Source organism: Cebus imitator, unplaced genomic scaffold, assembly GCF_001604975.1.
Source record: "Cebus imitator isolate Cc_AM_T3 unplaced genomic scaffold, Cebus_imitator-1.0 Scaffold622, whole genome shotgun sequence".
NCBI lineage: Eukaryota > Metazoa > Chordata > Mammalia > Primates > Cebidae > Cebus > Cebus imitator.
This window is the reverse complement of record NW_016107937.1, coordinates 490904-511522: the sequence shown is the minus strand read 5'-3', so window position 1 is coordinate 511522 and position 20619 is coordinate 490904. Positions and strand designations below refer to the sequence as shown.

At 34.2% G+C, this 20619-nt stretch overlaps 2 protein-coding genes across 2 annotated transcripts; both read left to right on the top strand.

Moving 5' to 3' along the window:
• Positions 1-897: 897 nt before the first annotated feature.
• On the top strand, positions 898-3755 carry LOC108295161 (olfactory receptor 8K1). The gene is made up of 2 exons (XM_017517202.2): positions 898-918; positions 2213-3755. Exon 2 carries the CDS (start codon positions 2231-2233, stop codon positions 3170-3172), a length of 942 nt encoding a protein of 313 aa, XP_017372691.1. The 5' UTR covers positions 898-918; positions 2213-2230; the 3' UTR covers positions 3173-3755.
• A 3127-nt stretch (positions 3756-6882) lies between these two features.
• On the top strand, positions 6883-9740 carry LOC108295159 (olfactory receptor 8K1). Its single transcript, XM_017517200.2, has 2 exons — positions 6883-6903; positions 8198-9740. The coding sequence occupies exon 2, from the start codon at positions 8216-8218 to the stop codon at positions 9155-9157; it is 942 nt and encodes a 313-aa protein (XP_017372689.1). The 5' UTR covers positions 6883-6903; positions 8198-8215; the 3' UTR covers positions 9158-9740.
• The last annotated feature ends 10879 nt before the right edge of the window (positions 9741-20619 follow it).

The window sequence follows — 20619 nt, the reverse complement described above, 5'->3', positions numbered from 1 at the left end:
AATGAGAACAATGGCATATTATACACTGAACAAAAGATTACTTAGTCAACAATGAAGACTACTGAAAATAAAGCCAGAGTAGAAAAATATTGAACAAAACCATGAAGTCTTAGTGACGTCTACAACAACAAGTTATTTTCAGTCATGTTTAATTTTAAGTCTAAGAGGAAAGAAGAGATTATATAGTGCAGAAAATACACAGGAAAAAAATGTGGCCAGAATTTTTTTCTAAATGTATTTTTAAAAAATCCTGGCCATATAAAAAGCTAAAATAATTCCAATTGGGGTAAATCAAAAGGAAATTATGCTAAAATGCATTATAGTCAAATTTCTGAAAACCAATAACAAAGAAAAATTCTTAAAAACAGAGATAAATAATAAACAAATGAAGAAGTTATTTACCACTGATTTCTTGACATAAAAAATATAATAAATAAAATCTTATTTTATCTCAGCCTAATACAGTTTATAATAAATTGTTTTATATCAGTTTATAATTACATATTCAACAAAATATATTTGGTCAATGGATGTATTATCAAATATTGCATAACATTTTTTCTAGAAAGTCATTATTCCATTTACTTGGTACTTGTTGGGGATTATAGATGTAATATTTGCATGCAGTGATGAAACTGGCATTTGTGATTTCCAGTCTTTAGTGATGTTGCATAATTTATTTGTTCAGTTAGACAGAGGCATAAGTACTTATGACTTTTTCTAAATGGAACATTTAGAGAATAACCAACAGATATCCAAGGCACTTTCCCTTGGGTAATTATGGACGATTTGTTTAATGTTGAGTCAGATTAAAACATCAACACAATGAGTCTCAAAAGGGTAGAAAAAATTTAAATCCATTCTGTAGCCACCTATGAGATCTAAAGCAGTAGAAAGCAAAGCAGACTCTCCATTGAGGTGAGTAGAAACATTGGTCTTAGAAAATGTCTAAGGGTACATCCTTAAAGCAGGTTGTCACCCAAAATCTTGAAGGGTCTCATACTCTGCAAAACTGTTATTTCCCTTGCCATATACTGTTCTGTCACTAGTAGGACAGATGTGCAGACAGACCTGTTAATACAGTTCCCAATACTTGGTGCTATTCATTGTTTATGCCACCTTAGCTTTCAAATTACTTCATGCTTCAGTCATCTATTTTACAAAGATCTTTTTCTATCATTATTTACCTTGTGTCTTTCCTGTCTCATTCTCATTTCCTACCAATGAAGAGTGTCTGTAATGGAGAAGTGGTGTATTACAGTGTTTATGAGAACATATTCTGAAGTCAGAATGACTTTATTTGAATCCTGACATTACAACTTATAATGTGAGTGATCTTTAAGTAATCCAACTCTTTGTGCCTCAGAGTCTTTTTCTTTTAAATGGGGGTGGTATTACTGACTACTTCCTAGTGTTACTGTGTAGATCATATGAGTTAATATCTGTAAGACACTTGCAAAATTGCCTAGCACACAATGGATTTCCTTAGGTTATTGATATTCATTTGTATTTCTCTATCCGCTGAGCCCTTTTTTATGATTCTCTCTTAATGTTCATGAATTGTAAGAATGACAAGGTCCTTTTTCTGCAGAAGAATGATGTATAATTGGGGGATCAGTAGAAGGAGCAATTCAATAGGCAAAAAGTTCAGATGTGGCAAATGCAGACAAGATAGAGATTATTAACAAAATTCTCAAATTATGGGACAAATTTTGTTTTGGGTAAACAAGTTGAATTCATAGACAGAAGTATTGACATGTATAGAATGGTCAGAGATGTGTTACTTACTTCCTGATTCATTGCTCCATCAACAGTTTGGAAAATCTTGTCTTGCTCCTTTCAATGATCAGCAAAAATGTAAGATTTAATGGTTTAGGTATAGATATTTGTTTTACAAATTACTTGAAAATTGTGGTAAGCAGAAACAGAAGTGGTAGCTATTTTTACATACTAAAAATGACTTTGACTCAAAGAAAAGTAGGTCAGAGTAGCTACATCAAAACAACAACTTCAAAATATCTTGCCCCTTTAAATTCACACTTTATCAAAGTTTTAATGAATGTGAATGTAGATTTGTGTGGTTTTTACCTGATGGAAAGAGGAGTCTCTATTTAGAATTTGAAATAAAGGAAATACCTCTATGGCTCATATGTCATATTGTTAATTTTCTTTGATGATAGTGTTTCAAATACAATAAATACTGATTTTGTAGTTTGCACAGGTCACCAAGATGAACCATAAGGAGAAGCACAATCACACAGCAGTGACCAAGGTGACTGAATTTATTCTCATGGGGATTACAGACAACCCTGAGCTGCAGGTTCCACTGTTTGGACTCTTCCTTATCATATACTTGGCCACAGTGATGGGCAATCTGGGCATGGTTATCTTGACCTACTTGGACTCCAAGCTACAAACCCCCATGTACTTTTTCCTTAGACATTTGTCAGTTACTGATCTTGGTTACTCCACTGTTATTGCCCCGAAGATGTTGGTAAACTTCACAGTGAACAAAAATATAATTTCCTACAATTGGTGTGCCACTCAGCTAGCATTCTTTGAGATTTTCATCATCACTGAGCTCTTTATTTTATCAGTAATGGCCTGTGATCGCTACGTAGCCATCTGTAAACCTCTTCTGTATGTGATCATCATGGCAGAGAAAGTGTGTTGGGTGCTGGTACTCGTTCCCTATCTCTATAGCACATTTGTGTCACTATTTCTCACAATTAAGTTATTTAAACTGTCCTTCTGTGGCTCAAACATCATCAGTTACTTTTACTGTGACTCTATCCCTCTGATGTCCTTACTCTGTTCTGACACACATGAATTAGAATTAATAATTTTGATCTTCTCAGGCTGTAATTTGCTCTTCTCGCTCTCAATTGTTCTCATATCCTACATGTTTATTCTAGTGGCCGTTCTCAGAATGAATTCAAAGAAAGGAAGGTACAAAGCCTTCTCCACCTGTAGCTCTCATCTGATAGTGGTGATTGTGTTCTACGGGACATTATTATTTATTTACTTGCAACCCAAGTCCAGTCATACTTTGGCTACTGATAAAATGGCCTCAGTGTTTTACACCCTGGTGATTCCTATTCTGAATCCATTGATCTATAGCCTAAGGAACAAAGAAGTAAAAGAGGCTCTAAAGAGAACTTTGACCAATTGATTCAAAATTCCCACTTAATATCATAATATCCAGTTGCATAGTTGTGTACAATAGTCTTTGTTTAGTACTCTGTCCAACCAATTATAACATCAGAAAGTAGAAATATTCTATCTGCTTAGGATTTCCTCTTTTACTGGACAAAACATGTCCTCTTAGAGCAACCCATACTCTTTGTCACCTCAATGGAATAAATAAATACTACATTCAGGTAATATATGTCCTAAGCAATTTTCAAGATCATATTGGAACCTCTGCTATTTATAAATAAGACAAATTATATCAAGCTTACAGTTGTAGAGTTAAAAAGAAAAGCTTCTATCGTTCAAAGGGAGTGAAAGTAACCAGAAAATTAGTAATAGATATTTCATAGCAGGCACTGGGTATTAAATAAGATTGAACCAGAAAGAATGTGTAGGCTAGATAGGAAGCAAGAAAGTAATTAGATTTTCCTCTGTCTTCTTAGTGCAACCTGTACTTTTTGCCAGAAAGTAAGTAAATATGTGATTATAACACAACATGAAAAGGCTATTTAGACTGACCAACATGGTGAAACCTTGTCTCCTAAAAATACAAAAATTAGCCAGGCACGGTGGTGTGCGCCTGTAGTCTCAGCTACTTGGTAGGCTGAGACAGAAGAATTTCTTAAAACTGGGAGGTGGAGTTGCAGTGAGCTAAAATCACGCCACTACACTCCAGCCTGGGCGACAGAGCGAGGCTCCGTCTCAAAAGGGANGCCAAAATAGCCAAAGCCATCCTAAGCAAAAAGAAAAATGCCAGGGGCATCACTCAACCAAACTTCAAACTGTAATATAAGGCTACAGTAAGCTACAACAGAGATCACTGGAACAAAAGAGAAAATTCAGAAATAAAGCCATACAATTACAGCTATTTGATCTTTGACAAGGCTAACTAACCATATGCAGAATCTTGAAATTGTACTCACTACTTTCCACCACACACAGAAATTAACTTGAGATGGATGAAAGATTTCAATGTAAAATTTCATACTATAAAAATCCTAGAAGATAATCTAGGAAATACTCTTTCAATCTCAGCCTTGGCAAGGAATTTTTGGATAAGTCTACAAAAGCAATTGCAATAGAAACAAAAATTTGAAAAGTTAGACTTAATTAAACTGAATTGCTTGTGCATAGCAAAATAAACAGTGTAAACAGACACTTCAAAATTGGAGAAAATATTCACAAAGTATGCATCTGACCAAGGTTTAATATACAGAGTCTCTAAGAAACTTAAACAAACCATCAAGCAAAAAACAAACTCATTAAAATATCAGAAAAGGACATGAACAGGTACTTTTCAAAAGAAGACTTACATGTAACCAACAAACAAATAAAAATGCTAATGAGCAGTAATAATCAGAAATGCAAATCAAAATCACAATGAAATACTATCTGATCTCGTAAGAATGGCCATTATTAAAAAATTTAAAAAATATAAAAACACAACAGATACTGGCAAGTCTGCCTAGAAAAGAAAATGCTTGTATTGCTGATGGGAATGCAAATTATTTCAGCCACTGTGGAAAGCAGTTTGGAGATTTCTCAAAAAACTTAAAGTAGAGCTATCGTTTGATCCAGCAATTCCATTACTGGCTATATATCCAAAAGGAAAATAAATCATTCCACCAAAAAGACACATGCACATGTATGTTCATCATCACACTATTCACAATAGCAAAGGCATGAAATTAACCTATGTGCCAATCAGTGATGGATTGGATAAAGAAAATAAGTTACATACATATCCTGGAGTACTATGAAGCCACAAAAGAGAACAAAATCTTGTTCTTTGACAACATGATGCAGCTAGAAGCCATCATTAAAGCAGAAACAGAAAACAAAATACTGCATGTTCTCACTTTTAAGTGAGAGCTAAACATTGAGCAAATATAGTTATAAACATGTAAACAAAAGACACTGTGGACTGCATAAGTGGGAGAAGGGTGTCTGTTGAAAAACTAACTATTGACTACTGTGCTTCCTTACATGAGTGAAGGGAACCGTATCTCAAACCCCAGTATCATGCAATATACCCATGTTTCAATCCTGCACATGTATCTCTGTGTCTAAAATAAAAGTTGAGACTTAAACATAATTACAGATGTTAGAAGACATACCTTCTACTTATTGCTATTTGTTTCTTACATGTATCATTTTTGTTATTATTTTTCATCCTTTCCTCCATTTCAACATCCCTTTGAAATGAGTCTGAATTCTAAATTATGCATGGCTATATCAAATGTCCACAAGGCTTTTCAAAGAATGACCTAAGAAATTCAAGCTGAGCAATTCTAAGGAATCACACTGGGAAGGAAGACATTCTAGTTCCAAAAAAGCTGGAATGTATCATCCTTGATCATTAACAGGGCACCCACTAGAGATTTCAGAAGCAAATGTTACTCCAAATGCTTTTGAGGGCTTGAAAACAAGTGTCAAATACTGCTGACTAATCTTTGTTTAAAACACTTAATATTCTTTCCGAAAACAATACAAAAATATACAGCACTCATTAACACAAAATTCACAATATTCACCATCCAATCACAAATACTAGGCATTTGAGAAAGCAGGGCTATGTGACCCTATCTTGGAGATAATTCAAGTAGAGATTGAAATGGTATAATGATAGAAATAGCAGGCAAGAGATTTAAGACAACTTTTATGAATATGTTCAGTATACTAAATGATTTAACAAAAACATTAGCATTGTGAGAAAAAAATGAAGATTTAAGAAGCAACAGATATGGGACTTCTAGACAAAAATAGAGTATTGGATATGAAAAATATCTATGGAATGAGAACAATGGCATATTATACACTGAACAAAAGATTACTTAGTCAACAATGAAGACTACTGAAAATAAAGCCAGAGTAGAAAAATATTGAACAAAACCATGAAGTCTTAGTGACGTCTACAACAACAAGTTATTTTCAGTCATGTTTAATTTTAAGTCTAAGAGGAAAGAAGAGATTATATAGTGCAGAAAATACACAGGAAAAAAATGTGGCCAGAATTTTTTTCTAAATGTATTTTTAAAAAATCCTGGCCATATAAAAAGCTAAAATAATTCCAATTGGGGTAAATCAAAAGGAAATTATGCTAAAATGCATTATAGTCAAATTTCTGAAAACCAATAACAAAGAAAAATTCTTAAAAACAGAGATAAATAATAAACAAATGAAGAAGTTATTTACCACTGATTTCTTGACATAAAAAATATAATAAATAAAATCTTATTTTATCTCAGCCTAATACAGTTTATAATAAATTGTTTTATATCAGTTTATAATTACATATTCAACAAAATATATTTGGTCAATGGATGTATTATCAAATATTGCATAACATTTTTTCTAGAAAGTCATTATTCCATTTACTTGGTACTTGTTGGGGATTATAGATGTAATATTTGCATGCAGTGATGAAACTGGCATTTGTGATTTCCAGTCTTTAGTGATGTTGCATAATTTATTTGTTCAGTTAGACAGAGGCATAAGTACTTATGACTTTTTCTAAATGGAACATTTAGAGAATAACCAACAGATATCCAAGGCACTTTCCCTTGGGTAATTATGGACGATTTGTTTAATGTTGAGTCAGATTAAAACATCAACACAATGAGTCTCAAAAGGGTAGAAAAAATTTAAATCCATTCTGTAGCCACCTATGAGATCTAAAGCAGTAGAAAGCAAAGCAGACTCTCCATTGAGGTGAGTAGAAACATTGGTCTTAGAAAATGTCTAAGGGTACATCCTTAAAGCAGGTTGTCACCCAAAATCTTGAAGGGTCTCATACTCTGCAAAACTATTATTTCCCTTGCCATATACTGTTCTGTCACTAGTAGGACAGATGTGCAGACAGACCTGTTAATACAGTTCCCAATACTTGGTGCTATTCATTGTTTATGCCACCTTAGCTTTCAAATTACTTCATGCTTCAGTCATCTATTTTACAAAGATCTTTTTCTATCATTATTTACCTTGTGTCTTTCCTGTCTCATTCTCATTTCCTACCAATGAAGAGTGTCTGTAATGGAGAAGTGGTGTATTACAGTGTTTATGAGAACATATTCTGAAGTCAGAATGACTTTATTTGAATCCTGACATTACAACTTATAATGTGAGTGATCTTTAAGTAATCCAACTCTTTGTGCCTCAGAGTCTTTTTCTTTTAAATGGGGGTGGTATTACTGACTACTTCCTAGTGTTACTGTGTAGATCATATGAGTTAATATCTGTAAGACACTTGCAAAATTGCCTAGCACACAATGGATTTCCTTAGGTTATTGATATTCATTTGTATTTCTCTATCCGCTGAGCCCTTTTTTATGATTCTCTCTTAATGTTCATGAATTGTAAGAATGACAAGGTCCTTTTTCTGCAGAAGAATGATGTATAATTGGGGGATCAGTAGAAGGAGCAATTCAATAGGCAAAAAGTTCAGATGTGGCAAATGCAGACAAGATAGAGATTATTAACAAAATTCTCAAATTATGGGACAAATTTTGTTTTGGGTAAACAAGTTGAATTCATAGACAGAAGTATTGACATGTATAGAATGGTCAGAGATGTGTTACTTACTTCCTGATTCATTGCTCCATCAACAGTTTGGAAAATCTTGTCTTGCTCCTTTCAATGATCAGCAAAAATGTAAGATTTAATGGTTTAGGTATAGATATTTGTTTTACAAATTACTTGAAAATTGTGGTAAGCAGAAACAGAAGTGGTAGCTATTTTTACATACTAAAAATGACTTTGACTCAAAGAAAAGTAGGTCAGAGTAGCTACATCAAAACAACAACTTCAAAATATCTTGCCCCTTTAAATTCACACTTTATCAAAGTTTTAATGAATGTGAATGTAGATTTGTGTGGTTTTTACCTGATGGAAAGAGGAGTCTCTATTTAGAATTTGAAATAAAGGAAATACCTCTATGGCTCATATGTCATATTGTTAATTTTCTTTGATGATAGTGTTTCAAATACAATAAATACTGATTTTGTAGTTTGCACAGGTCACCAAGATGAACCATAAGGAGAAGCACAATCACACAGCAGTGACCAAGGTGACTGAATTTATTCTCATGGGGATTACAGACAACCCTGAGCTGCAGGTTCCACTGTTTGGACTCTTCCTTATCATATACTTGGCCACAGTGATGGGCAATCTGGGCATGGTTATCTTGACCTACTTGGACTCCAAGCTACAAACCCCCATGTACTTTTTCCTTAGACATTTGTCAGTTACTGATCTTGGTTACTCCACTGTTATTGCCCCGAAGATGTTGGTAAACTTCACAGTGAACAAAAATATAATTTCCTACAATTGGTGTGCCACTCAGCTAGCATTCTTTGAGATTTTCATCATCACTGAGCTCTTTATTTTATCAGTAATGGCCTGTGATCGCTACGTAGCCATCTGTAAACCTCTTCTGTATGTGATCATCATGGCAGAGAAAGTGTGTTGGGTGCTGGTACTCGTTCCCTATCTCTATAGCACATTTGTGTCACTATTTCTCACAATTAAGTTATTTAAACTGTCCTTCTGTGGCTCAAACATCATCAGTTACTTTTACTGTGACTCTATCCCTCTGATGTCCTTACTCTGTTCTGACACACATGAATTAGAATTAATAATTTTGATCTTCTCAGGCTGTAATTTGCTCTTCTCGCTCTCAATTGTTCTCATATCCTACATGTTTATTCTAGTGGCCGTTCTCAGAATGAATTCAAAGAAAGGAAGGTACAAAGCCTTCTCCACCTGTAGCTCTCATCTGATAGTGGTGATTGTGTTCTACGGGACATTATTATTTATTTACTTGCAACCCAAGTCCAGTCATACTTTGGCTACTGATAAAATGGCCTCAGTGTTTTACACCCTGGTGATTCCTATTCTGAATCCATTGATCTATAGCCTAAGGAACAAAGAAGTAAAAGAGGCTCTAAAGAGAACTTTGACCAATTGATTCAAAATTCCCACTTAATATCATAATATCCAGTTGCATAGTTGTGTACAATAGTCTTTGTTTAGTACTCTGTCCAACCAATTATAACATCAGAAAGTAGAAATATTCTATCTGCTTAGGATTTCCTCTTTTACTGGACAAAACATGTCCTCTTAGAGCAACCCATACTCTTTGTCACCTCAATGGAATAAATAAATACTACATTCAGGTAATATATGTCCTAAGCAATTTTCAAGATCATATTGGAACCTCTGCTATTTATAAATAAGACAAATTATATCAAGCTTACAGTTGTAGAGTTAAAAAGAAAAGCTTCTATCGTTCAAAGGGAGTGAAAGTAACCAGAAAATTAGTAATAGATATTTCATAGCAGGCACTGGGTATTAAATAAGATTGAACCAGAAAGAATGTGTAGGCTAGATAGGAAGCAAGAAAGTAATTAGATTTTCCTCTGTCTTCTTAGTGCAACCTGTACTTTTTGCCAGAAAGTAAGTAAATATGTGATTATAACACAACATGAAAAGGCTATTTAGACTGACCAACATGGTGAAACCTTGTCTCCTAAAAATACAAAAATTAGCCAGGCACGGTGGTGTGCGCCTGTAGTCTCAGCTACTTGGTAGGCTGAGACAGAAGAATTTCTTAAAACTGGGAGGTGGAGTTGCAGTGAGCTAAAATCACGCCACTACACTCCAGCCTGGGCGACAGAGCGAGGCTCCGTCTCAAAAGGGAAGGGAAAGGGAAAGGGGAAAAGGGAAAAAGAGAAAGGGAAAAGAGGGGAGGGTTGGAGAAGGGAAGGGAAGCTGTTTAAAAATTAAAGCTAAGTACACAATAAAGTAAAGCTATCTCAGAATGAGGTTTTCAATCAGATGAAGTTAATATTGTACATGTTAGAGATAAAGTAGGCTTTTGATTAGGAGTGATAAGAAAAATATTGGATATTCTAGATCTTCCTTGACAGATCCTATCACTATTGCAAACACTGGTTTCTGATAACTTCCTGATACACTGATTTAGAATTGACAACCTGAAGATAAATAAGTTATCTGGTCATCTATTGTAATGATATTAATACAGAATTGAGAAAATTATATGGAGATAATACGGATTACAGAAAACCGATACACTCGAGAGTGAGTTGCATTTCCATTCCTGTCTTCTTTGTCTCCCTCGTGAGCCTGTATACACAGTGGCATGGAATGTATACTAACATAATGCTGCATTTACATTGTGTATTCTCACTTAGCAAATAAATGGATTCCTTACATTTTAATATTCTCCCATTGTTTCAGTGGGCCTCCTTTTTCAGATTGTAAAAATATATACACTTTTCTAATTGTGCCTGTTTCAATTTAATCTGGTGTTCAAAGTAAAATTGTGAGGAATTGAATCAGAAAATGAACCATGGGGTCTTTAGCCAGATCCATTTATTCTCTTCCTTTTTTCATCTTCTTTCATTCACTGTATTCTACGTCATCTAAACATAAACTGATCATAATAATAGAAACACAAAATTACATTAACCGATCATATCAAATTTGTTTACTTCTGACTTTGATAACATCTGATCCTGTTCATAAGCATATTAATTTTTATAATCAATTTTACTTTTCCAGAGTAATATTTTATTATTTTTTTTTTGAGACAGAGTCTTGCTTTGTCACCCAGGCTGGAATACCGTGGCACGATATCAGCTCACTACAACCTCCACCTCCTAGGTTCAAGCAATTCTCCTGCCTCAGCCTCCTGAGTAGCTGGGACTACAGGCGCACACCACCGTGCCTGGCTAATTTTTTTTTAGTAGAAATGGAGGTTTCATTGTGTTGCCCAGGATGGTTGAGAACTCGTGAGCTCAGGCAATTCGCCCACCTCTGCCTCCCAAAGTGCTGAGATTATGGACGTGAGCCACTGCGCCCGGTCCAGTGTAACAATTTATATTATAATGAGTAAATATAACTCTTTGGTTTTGTATATTTTCCCTTCACAAATAATACAATTCTATCCCTTTCTAAAACCCAGAACTAAAATTAAATAATATTAATAGCATTAAAAAAATCATGCTATATTATGTTTAAATTGCCACCAAAAACATATGCTGTAACAAATATCTTGATTATAAAATAATATACTGGCAATTTTTATTTCTAGAATAAATGTATCTGGTTATTCTACATTCTAATAATGTGTTGTTGGGGGTAAATATTTTGCATAAATAAATTATAATTTTAAAATTTTTTAATGAGAATAAATGATGTGAAATGTGGGTTTTTCCAAGTAGTGTTCCTTCTTTTGTCCATTTTTTATGAAATACTAACATTTACTAAAATATTATTTTCATTGTGTGATGACAAAAATGCAAAATGACAGTAATAAGTGTCTAAAGTCAGCTATTTGATACCATAGATAAAATATAGATGGTTTTCAAACATTACATTCTTCTCTACAAAAAGTTTATAATATTCCACTGCAGTTGGACACTGCTATTGTCCCTGATAGTCACAAAACACACATTCTGATTACGACTATAATCATGAGTAGTTGAAAAATAATGCTGCCAGACTGTATAAAATTCCTTTAGTATTTATATATTCTCAAACTTCTTCCCATAGTTAAAACTTTTAGCATTATTTGATTTATTTTTCACTCCATGTCTAATTAATGACTTGGTACACTAAAAGCTTTTACCAAATATATTTTAATACATCTGCATTACTAATGTTCACATGACAAAAGTTGAGAGGTTCTAATGACTAGATTGCATAAACTCAACTACCAATTATTTCTAAAGACCCTTGAGGCTTATTTCCTACATAAGCTCTGTAATGAATGTCTTCAATTCTCACTCCGTGGCTTCCTTATTCAGACAGCAAGACATTCTTCTCTTAAAGGAATTTTCTCAGACTTCATATTTTTTGCATCAAACATGAAGCCATTCTGGCTTCAAAATGTTGAAAGAGATAACTCAATGGAGAATAATTATCTCCTTTACTGTCTTATCCTAAGCAACCAAATGGTTCATCCTTAATCTAACACCACAGGGTTGAGACCAAGGTACAAATTTCAGCTAGGCTTAATTTTAAGGTACCAAGTTGTAGTATTAACTTTAATAACTGCCACCAAAGGTGACTGTTTTAAGAGTGGACAGATGTTTCACATCCTTTGTTAGTTGAATTTCTAGGTATTTTATTCTCTTTGTAGCAATTGTGAATGGGATTGAACTAATGATCTGTCTCTCTGTTTGTCTGTTATTGGTGTATAGGAATGCTTGTGATTTCTGCACATTGAGTTTATATCCTGAGACTTTGCTGAAGTTGCTTATAGTTTAAGGAGATTTGGGGCTGAGACAATGGGTCTTCTAAATATGCAATCATGTTGTCAGCAAATAGTTTCCTAATTCAATACCATTTATTTCTTTTTCTTGCCTGATTGCTCTGGCTAGAACTTCCAATACTATATTGAATAGAAAAGGTGACAGAGGGCATCCTTGTCTAGTGCCAGTTTTCAAAGGGAATGCTTCCAGTTTTTGCCCATTCAGTATGATATTCACTGCAGGTTTGTCATAAATACTTTTTATTATCAAGGAGAACTACAAACCACTGCTGAAGGAAATAAGAGAGGACACAACAGATGGAAAAACATTCCATGCTCATGGTTAGGAAGAATCAATATCATGAAAATGGCCATACTGCCCAAAGTAATTTATAGATTCAACACTACCCCCATCAAGCTACTATTGACCATCTTCACAGAACTGGAAAAAAACACTTTAAATTTCATACGGAACCAAAAGAGAGCCCACATAGCTAAGACAATCCTAAGCAAAAAAGAACAAAGCTGGAGGCATCATGCTACCTGACTTCAAACTATACTACAAGGCTACAATAATTAAAACAGCATGGTATTAGTATCAAAACAGAGTTATAGACCAACGGAACAGAACAGAGGCCTCAGAAGTAACACTGCACATCTACAGCCATCTGATTTTTGACGAACCTGACAAAAACAAGCCATGGAGAAAGGATTCCCTGTTTAATAAATGGTACTGGAAAAACTGGCTAGCCATGTGCAGAAAGCTGAAATAGGATCCCTTCCTTACACCTTACACTAAAATTAACTCCAGATGGATTAAACATTTAAACATAAGACCTAACACCATAGAAACCCTAGAAAAAAACCTAGACAACACCATTCAGGACATAGGCATAGGCAAGGAATTCATAACTAAAACACCCAAAGCAATGGCAACAAAAGCCAAAATAGACAAATGGGATCTAATTAAACTTAAGAGTTTTTGCACAGCACAAGAAACTATCATTAGAGTGAACCGGCAACCAACAGAATTGGAAAAAAACTTTTGCAATCTACTCATCTGACAAAGGGCTAATATCCATATCTACAAATAATTAAAACAGATTTATAAGAAAAAAAACAAACAAACCCATTCAAAAGTGAGCAAAGGATAAGAACAGACACTTTTCAAAAGAAGACATTTATGAGGCCAAAACACATGAAAAAATGCTCATCATCACTGGTCATTAGAGAAATGCAAATCAAAACCACATTGAGATACCATCTCATGCCAGTTCAAATGGCGATCACTAAAAAATATGGAGACAACAGCTGCTGGAGAGGATGTGGAGAAATAGGAACACTTTTACACTGTTGATGGGAGTGTAAATTAGTTCAACCATTTTGGAAGATAGTGTGGCAATTCCTCAAGGATCTAGAAATAGAAATACATTTGACCCAGCAATCCCATTACTGGGTATATGCCCAAAGGATTATAAACCATTTTATTATAAAGTCACATGCATACATATATTCATTGCAACACTGTTTACAGTAGCAAAGACCTGGAACCAACCCAAAGGTCCATCAATGATAGACAAGATAAAGAAAATGTGGCACATATACACCATAGAATATCATGCAGCCATAAAAAGGATGAGCTCATGTCCTTTGCAGGAACATGGATGAAGCTGGAAACCAGCATTCTCCGCAAACTGACACAAGAACAGAAAACCAAACACTGCATTTTCTCACTCGTAGGCAGGTGTTGAACAATGAGAACACATGGGCACAGGGAGGGGAATATCACACCCTGGGGTCTGTAGGGCAGTAGAGGGCTAGGGGAGGAACAGTGCGGGGTAGGAAGGTTGGAGAGGGATAACATTGGGAGAAATGCCTGATGTAGGTAACTGGGGGATGGAGGCAGCAAACTACCATGGGATGTGTGTACCTATGTAACAATCCTGCAAGATCTGCACATGTACCCCAGAACTTAAAGTACAATTACAAAAAAAACCTTAACTTCTTAAAGTAGACATTTCTCTCAAGGCCAAGGAACCCACTTGATCAAATGCACTGTAATATGGGAAGAGCAGAAACATGCCCTGGTCTCTTCACCAAACTGATCTCCACATAACCACATTGCTAGATTAACACAACCTGTTCATTTGTCTATAAAATGCATTGATGGATGCCCCAATGTGGTAGGCTAATATTACCATTACTACTCTCTCATCAGTTCAATTATTTGCTAATTAAGCTTTATTTGTGTTTGTTCTCAAACCAATATATTCCATTTGTATTTTTATTGTAATTCTATGATATAATTAATATTATATAAACCAATGATACATGAATGCAAAATTAAAAATTATTTATTTGATTAAAATCACATTAAAAGGCTTGAAAGATTCAATAAAGTCAACTCTCAAAAAGAAAAAAAAAAAGAGTGGACAGTTGTAGACCTAGTCTCATGGCATAAAAGCAAGGTTCCCCATACCTGGCTTTTGATCTGCTTCTATATGCCACAGAAAAAATTTAGAATAGCCAAAATAACCTTGAAAAACAACAATGTTAGAAAACTCACAATACCTACTCGATGCCTGCCTATAAACCTACAGTACTGGGGTTAATGCAGCACTTTATAAAGATAGATAAATAGATTTGTGGTGCAGAATAGAGCACAAAACACATGTACACATGGACATTCAGTTGATTACCTACTAAAAAGCCCACTTAATTTATATGGGACCTTAGATACATATAAATATCACCTACAAGCTGTAACTAAAAGGCAATCAAATACAAATAGGATAAAAGATACTCCACATAGTAAATATTAATGGTCAATATGCACATGATAAAGAGGCCTAACATCCTCAGCTATCAGGGAAATGGAATTACAGTAACAGCAAGATACTATTTTCCATCAACTCATTTGAGTAAAATTTAAAATATTTCATTACCAAGTACCGAGTGTCAACATGATGAAGGGTATTAGCTCCTAAAATTATCATACTTGCTGATTACCATGTAAAATGGTACTTCGCTTTTTTGGAGAACAGTTTGGTGGTTATAAATAAGGTTAAATGCATTACTACCACATGTTCACAAAGTTCACCTTCTAAATGTTTTCCAAAGGAGAATGAAAACATGTCTAAAAAACATGTACATTCATGTTATTGATAACTGTATTCAAAGTAGTATAAAATGGAAATATATCAACTACTCATAAGCAAATGAAAATATAAATTATGCTGTATTCCTAAAATAGAATACTACTCAACAATAGAATGGAATGAGCTATTGCTATATGCAGCAGCACAAATGAATTTCAATAGCATTAACCAGACACAACCTACTATATTTTTCCTTTTACATGAAGCTCTAGAACAGATAAACTCATATGTGGTGATAGAAATCATGGCAATTTCAAGCATGTCATTTCCAATGAACTAAGGTTTTGCTACCAGTGTCAGCCATTTACTCTCCCACTAATTGGGATTATTTTTTAAAAGAGGTCTTTTCCCCTGACGTACATGTTTTAGAAAATCTTAGAAGAGGAGTAGTTGCATGACTTAATGGGAAGCGGAAACTTTGGGATGGAATTTACTGAAATGGATTAAAAATTTTGCATTGTTTCAGAGCTAGAAAAATTTTATGTATCAAAAATAATAATAGCCTTACATTGAGTATAAATAATATTTAAAAGCATGTGAATATGTGACCATTTGCGATGTTATTTGTAAAAAAACAGAATATATACTTATCTTTTGAAGTGTTAAAACTAGTACTTTATATTCTTTATCATATCACTTTTTCTAAGTGTTGAATATATTGCAATTTGTTTTTCTGTATTCTATTGTATAGCCTTAGGAAGTGTATTAAACATATCTGAATGTGTAAAATAGAAGTAAATGCCCCATATGGTGTAATGCTGCCTTATATATAAAACTGTGTAGGTATATTAAAAAGAAATCATAACAGTTGTATCCTGAGATATAGTATGGAGAAATTTACTGCAAAGAGACATTGGGGAACATTTGGGGATGATTAAAATACATTATTCAAATGTCAACTACGTTTAGTTGGCATTTTATTGTATGTAAGTTGTTGCTCTTTTAACAGAAACCAATATAATATGATCCTTTTATTTATTTTTCTAGGTTTATTGAGTTATAATAGGCAAATAAAAATTATATATATGTAAGGTGTACAACAGGACAATTTTTTATTTTATTTATTTATTTATTTATTGTAGAGATGGGGCCTTGCCATGTTGACCAGGCTGGTCTTGAACCCCTGGGCTCAAGCAATCTTCCGCCTCCGGCTCCCAAAGTGCTGAGATTACAGGACTGAGCCACCACATTCATCATCATGATGTTTTCATAAACGTATATATTGTGAAATAATTACCAAGGGATGAAACTAATTTACGTATCCATTATCTCATACAGTTTTGTGTGTGGGGGGGAAGGACATTTAAGATCTACTGTGTCAGCAATTTTCAAGTGTACAATACAGTCTTATTAACATTAATCACCATGCTGGATGTCAGATACCCAGAACTTATTTATCCTCCATAATGTATATTTTATGCTTAGCTTACATAATTTACATTACACACTTACATTTAACATACTCCATTACATAACTTACACTTTATGCTCTTTGGTCGACATCTTCAAGTTGCTTCTACTCCTCAGCCCCAGCAACCACTTTTACTTTCTGTCTCTATTAGGTTGACTCTTTTAGATTTCACGTAAGAGTGTGATCATGAAGTAAAAGGTTACCCTTTTAATACTATCTTTAACTTGCCTCTCAAAAGCTTTCCTCAAATTTCTATATAATACACATAAATGAATTTTTAAAAATATATAATTATATACTAAACATATCCCATAATTTACTTAACAAATTTCTAAACTGTGTATTTCATTTTCAGTATTTTATCTCACTGAAAAAAAAATCTGGTGAAGATTTTATTTATATATTTAAGTAACTTGTATTACTTATGTAGAAGAGATTTCCAGAAGCAGGTTTTATTCTAAATGAAGATTCCATCTTTTCAGCTGTTTTGGGCCTAACTTGAGAGGTTTAGAATAATTATGTTCCTCTGTTCATGACAAATAATTGGGTTTTAGTTTAGATTGTGAGGTCTGGCTCCAGCCAATGGAGATCAGACACAGCAGTAAGGACGACTCCAAATGCATAAGGGATAAATTTGTGTGTTTTTCTTTGTTCTTTGTACTCTCATGACACAATGGCTAGCAAGGGTATCCTTCCTGCAGTCCAAGAAGTAAAAATTGTGTTTCTGAAAGATCCTTTGTCTCAGTGCTAATTTTTCTTTGCCACACAGAGCATCTATTTCCGACATCTATTTCCAGTAGCTAGAAGCTGATGGTATCACAGTCAAATTAAAAAAAAAACAACTATATCTATAAATAATATATTTATTATATCACTGTCTCCGTTGTCTCTCTTTATCTCTTATTTCAAAGTATAAAACATAAATTCCCTGACGCATGAAGTCATTTTTAAAAACACTAAACATTTGGAATATATGCATTTTTCTGCATGTAATACACAGATCAAGGAACAACTCCATGAGGACACAGTGAAAAGGAGGCCCCCTGCAAGCCCAGGTGAGCCACCCCAGAAGAATCCAGACCTGCTGAGACCTCGAACTTGAACTTCTATCTTTCAGTACTGTAAGAAAACAAATTTCCATTGTTAAAACTACTCAGGCTGTGGCATTTTGTTATGATAGTCTTCAATATAACTTTCATCTTAATTTCTTTACCCAGTCCCAGTTGCCACCATTGGGAAACCACCACAGAATGACTTAATGTGAATTTGTTTTCTTGTGTTCTTACAAAGCATACAACAGTTTTCTCTGTACATGGGTTTATATTGTACATAAATGTGATCATGCTATATATCTCCATTTTCTGCTTTAATTTGAGGCCTGTGGGGGCAGATCTTTGTATATACAAAAAGGACTTAATTCTTAAATAAGATAATTTCCCCAAGGCACATTTCTTTCTAAACAATTCCATTAGTCATTACATGCATAAAAATACGTATGTTCTACATGTTAGGTGTCTATAAAAATGCCTTTGTGCATCAGGGACTTTATGTTTTATACTTTGAAATAAAAGGTAGAGGGAGACAACAGAGATAATGACACAATAAATATATTATTTATAGATACAGGTTGTTTTTTTTAAAACTTTTCCTGTGATACCATCAGCTTCTAGCTCTTACATAGCTCATCTTGCAATAATGAGTCTCTGAATGGAAATGAGTTACTTGAAAAGACAGTTTAATCACCATGTCCCTTAGCTGTAATGAACTTGAACTCACTTCAATAATACAGAATAAACACAGACTACCAGAAGGACTCACAGAGTGTCTGATTGACTTTCTAGAGGGAGACCTTGTTAAGGAACCAGTCCCAGGTGGCATCTTCCCCAAAGACATAAAAGGCAATGTGTATGTACAAGAGTTGCCTGTGCTTCAGAGTTAAGGTCTCAAAGGTTTTTAAAGCCCCACATCTCTCATTGTCACAGCCATGTATAAACTCTAAGAACCTGAAGCAGATTCTCCTGTAGAGGTGGGTGGAAAATACTTTTTGTTTTTTGTATAATGATCTTTAAAAGATCCAAAACCATACCTTAAAATGAGCCACTTCACTTTGATTTGGGAAGGCTTGTTTCATTTATGTATAATCAAATAATACAATGCTTAAACTAAAGTTTGGTTTTAGGATTTATAACTATTTTTAGGAATACAGGGCTTGATCATAATTATAATCATATTTATGATTATAATTATGATCAAGCTATTTATGTTTCCAAGTTAGAAATAGCATCATTATGTATAATCAAATAATACAATGATTAAGCAAATTATGTCACTACTGAAACTATGAATTTTTGCTCATGGAGACTGTTTACATCATGGTTTAAGTTTGCAATATTATTTACAATGAAAATTGTATGTTGCACAGTATAACTTATGAAAGAAAAAACTGTATATACAACTACCGGAAGTCAAAATGATGCCTTTTATTTTTGAGAATACAAGTATAGAATGCAAGTGTCCTCAGAAAAATTATCCTCTCAATGTGATAATATACAAGCAAATATATATAGAAGTACAGTATGTAATCCAGTGCAATAATGGAAAATGTTTAAACCATCTATCTTGTCATGAAAGGAATCTGTCAGTATTTTAGTTCAGAAGAAATAGCAAGGAAGAACTTCCATTCGATATCAAAAAGTAGGACTTCCATTTGCGGGAAGACATTTCCAAAAGCAGAAGTAAGACTTTAAGAAAAACTGCACAACCCTAGATTCATGGTGTGATGGGACAAAACCTCTATAACATTATCAAGAGGATTATAGAAAAAACTCATTGCCTGGGTTGTCCTTAGTTAAACTAACCCAAAATAGAATGTTCAAAAATAAGTTTACTTTCTTTTCATTCCCTCTCAGATGGTATAACAAAAAAAAATCTTGAGTTCATGGAAAGTATTTTGAAAAAACACTTTTTAAAAGGCTATTATTGTTGACTAATACTAGTAATAGGGAATAAATAAGAATTATTTTGTTTAAAAGTTAAAGGCTATTATTGTTACACATTAGCCATAAAACATGGTACTAACTTAAAGACAACTAACAGGGGCCCAAGAATGGGAACAGTGGCTCACACCTGTAATCCTAGCACTTTGGGAGGCCAAGGCAGGTGGATCACCTGAGGTCAGGAATTCAAGACCAGCCTGGCCACCACCCCATTTCTACTAAAAATTAAAAAACCAGCAGGTATGGTGGTGTACGCCTTGTAGTCCTCACTACCTGGGAGACTGAAGCTTACCTGGGAACAGAAGTTGCAGTGAGCAGAAATCACACCACCATGCTCCAGCTGACTGGGTGACAGCGTGAGACTCCGTCTCACAAGAAAAAGACAACTCATCTTTCTACTCTTTCAATTCAATAGTAGTTTTGAAAAGATTGAACATGCCTAGAGAGTGATCACAAATGACATCTTTAAATACTACAAAATTAAAGTTTATGAGCCTCATTTGATGCTACCCTCATTTCCGGTTTTTAAATATATGGACACACTACTACAAATGGTGGACAAACTTTTTTCAGAGAAGATTGTACCTC

Bases quoted from the DNA above. Each gene is read 5' to 3' on its own strand.
- LOC108295159 (XM_017517200.2), top strand. From the start codon at position 8,216: ATGAACCATAAGGAGAAGCACAATCACACAGCAGTGACCAAGGTGACT.
- LOC108295161 (XM_017517202.2), top strand. From the start codon at position 2,231: ATGAACCATAAGGAGAAGCACAATCACACAGCAGTGACCAAGGTGACT.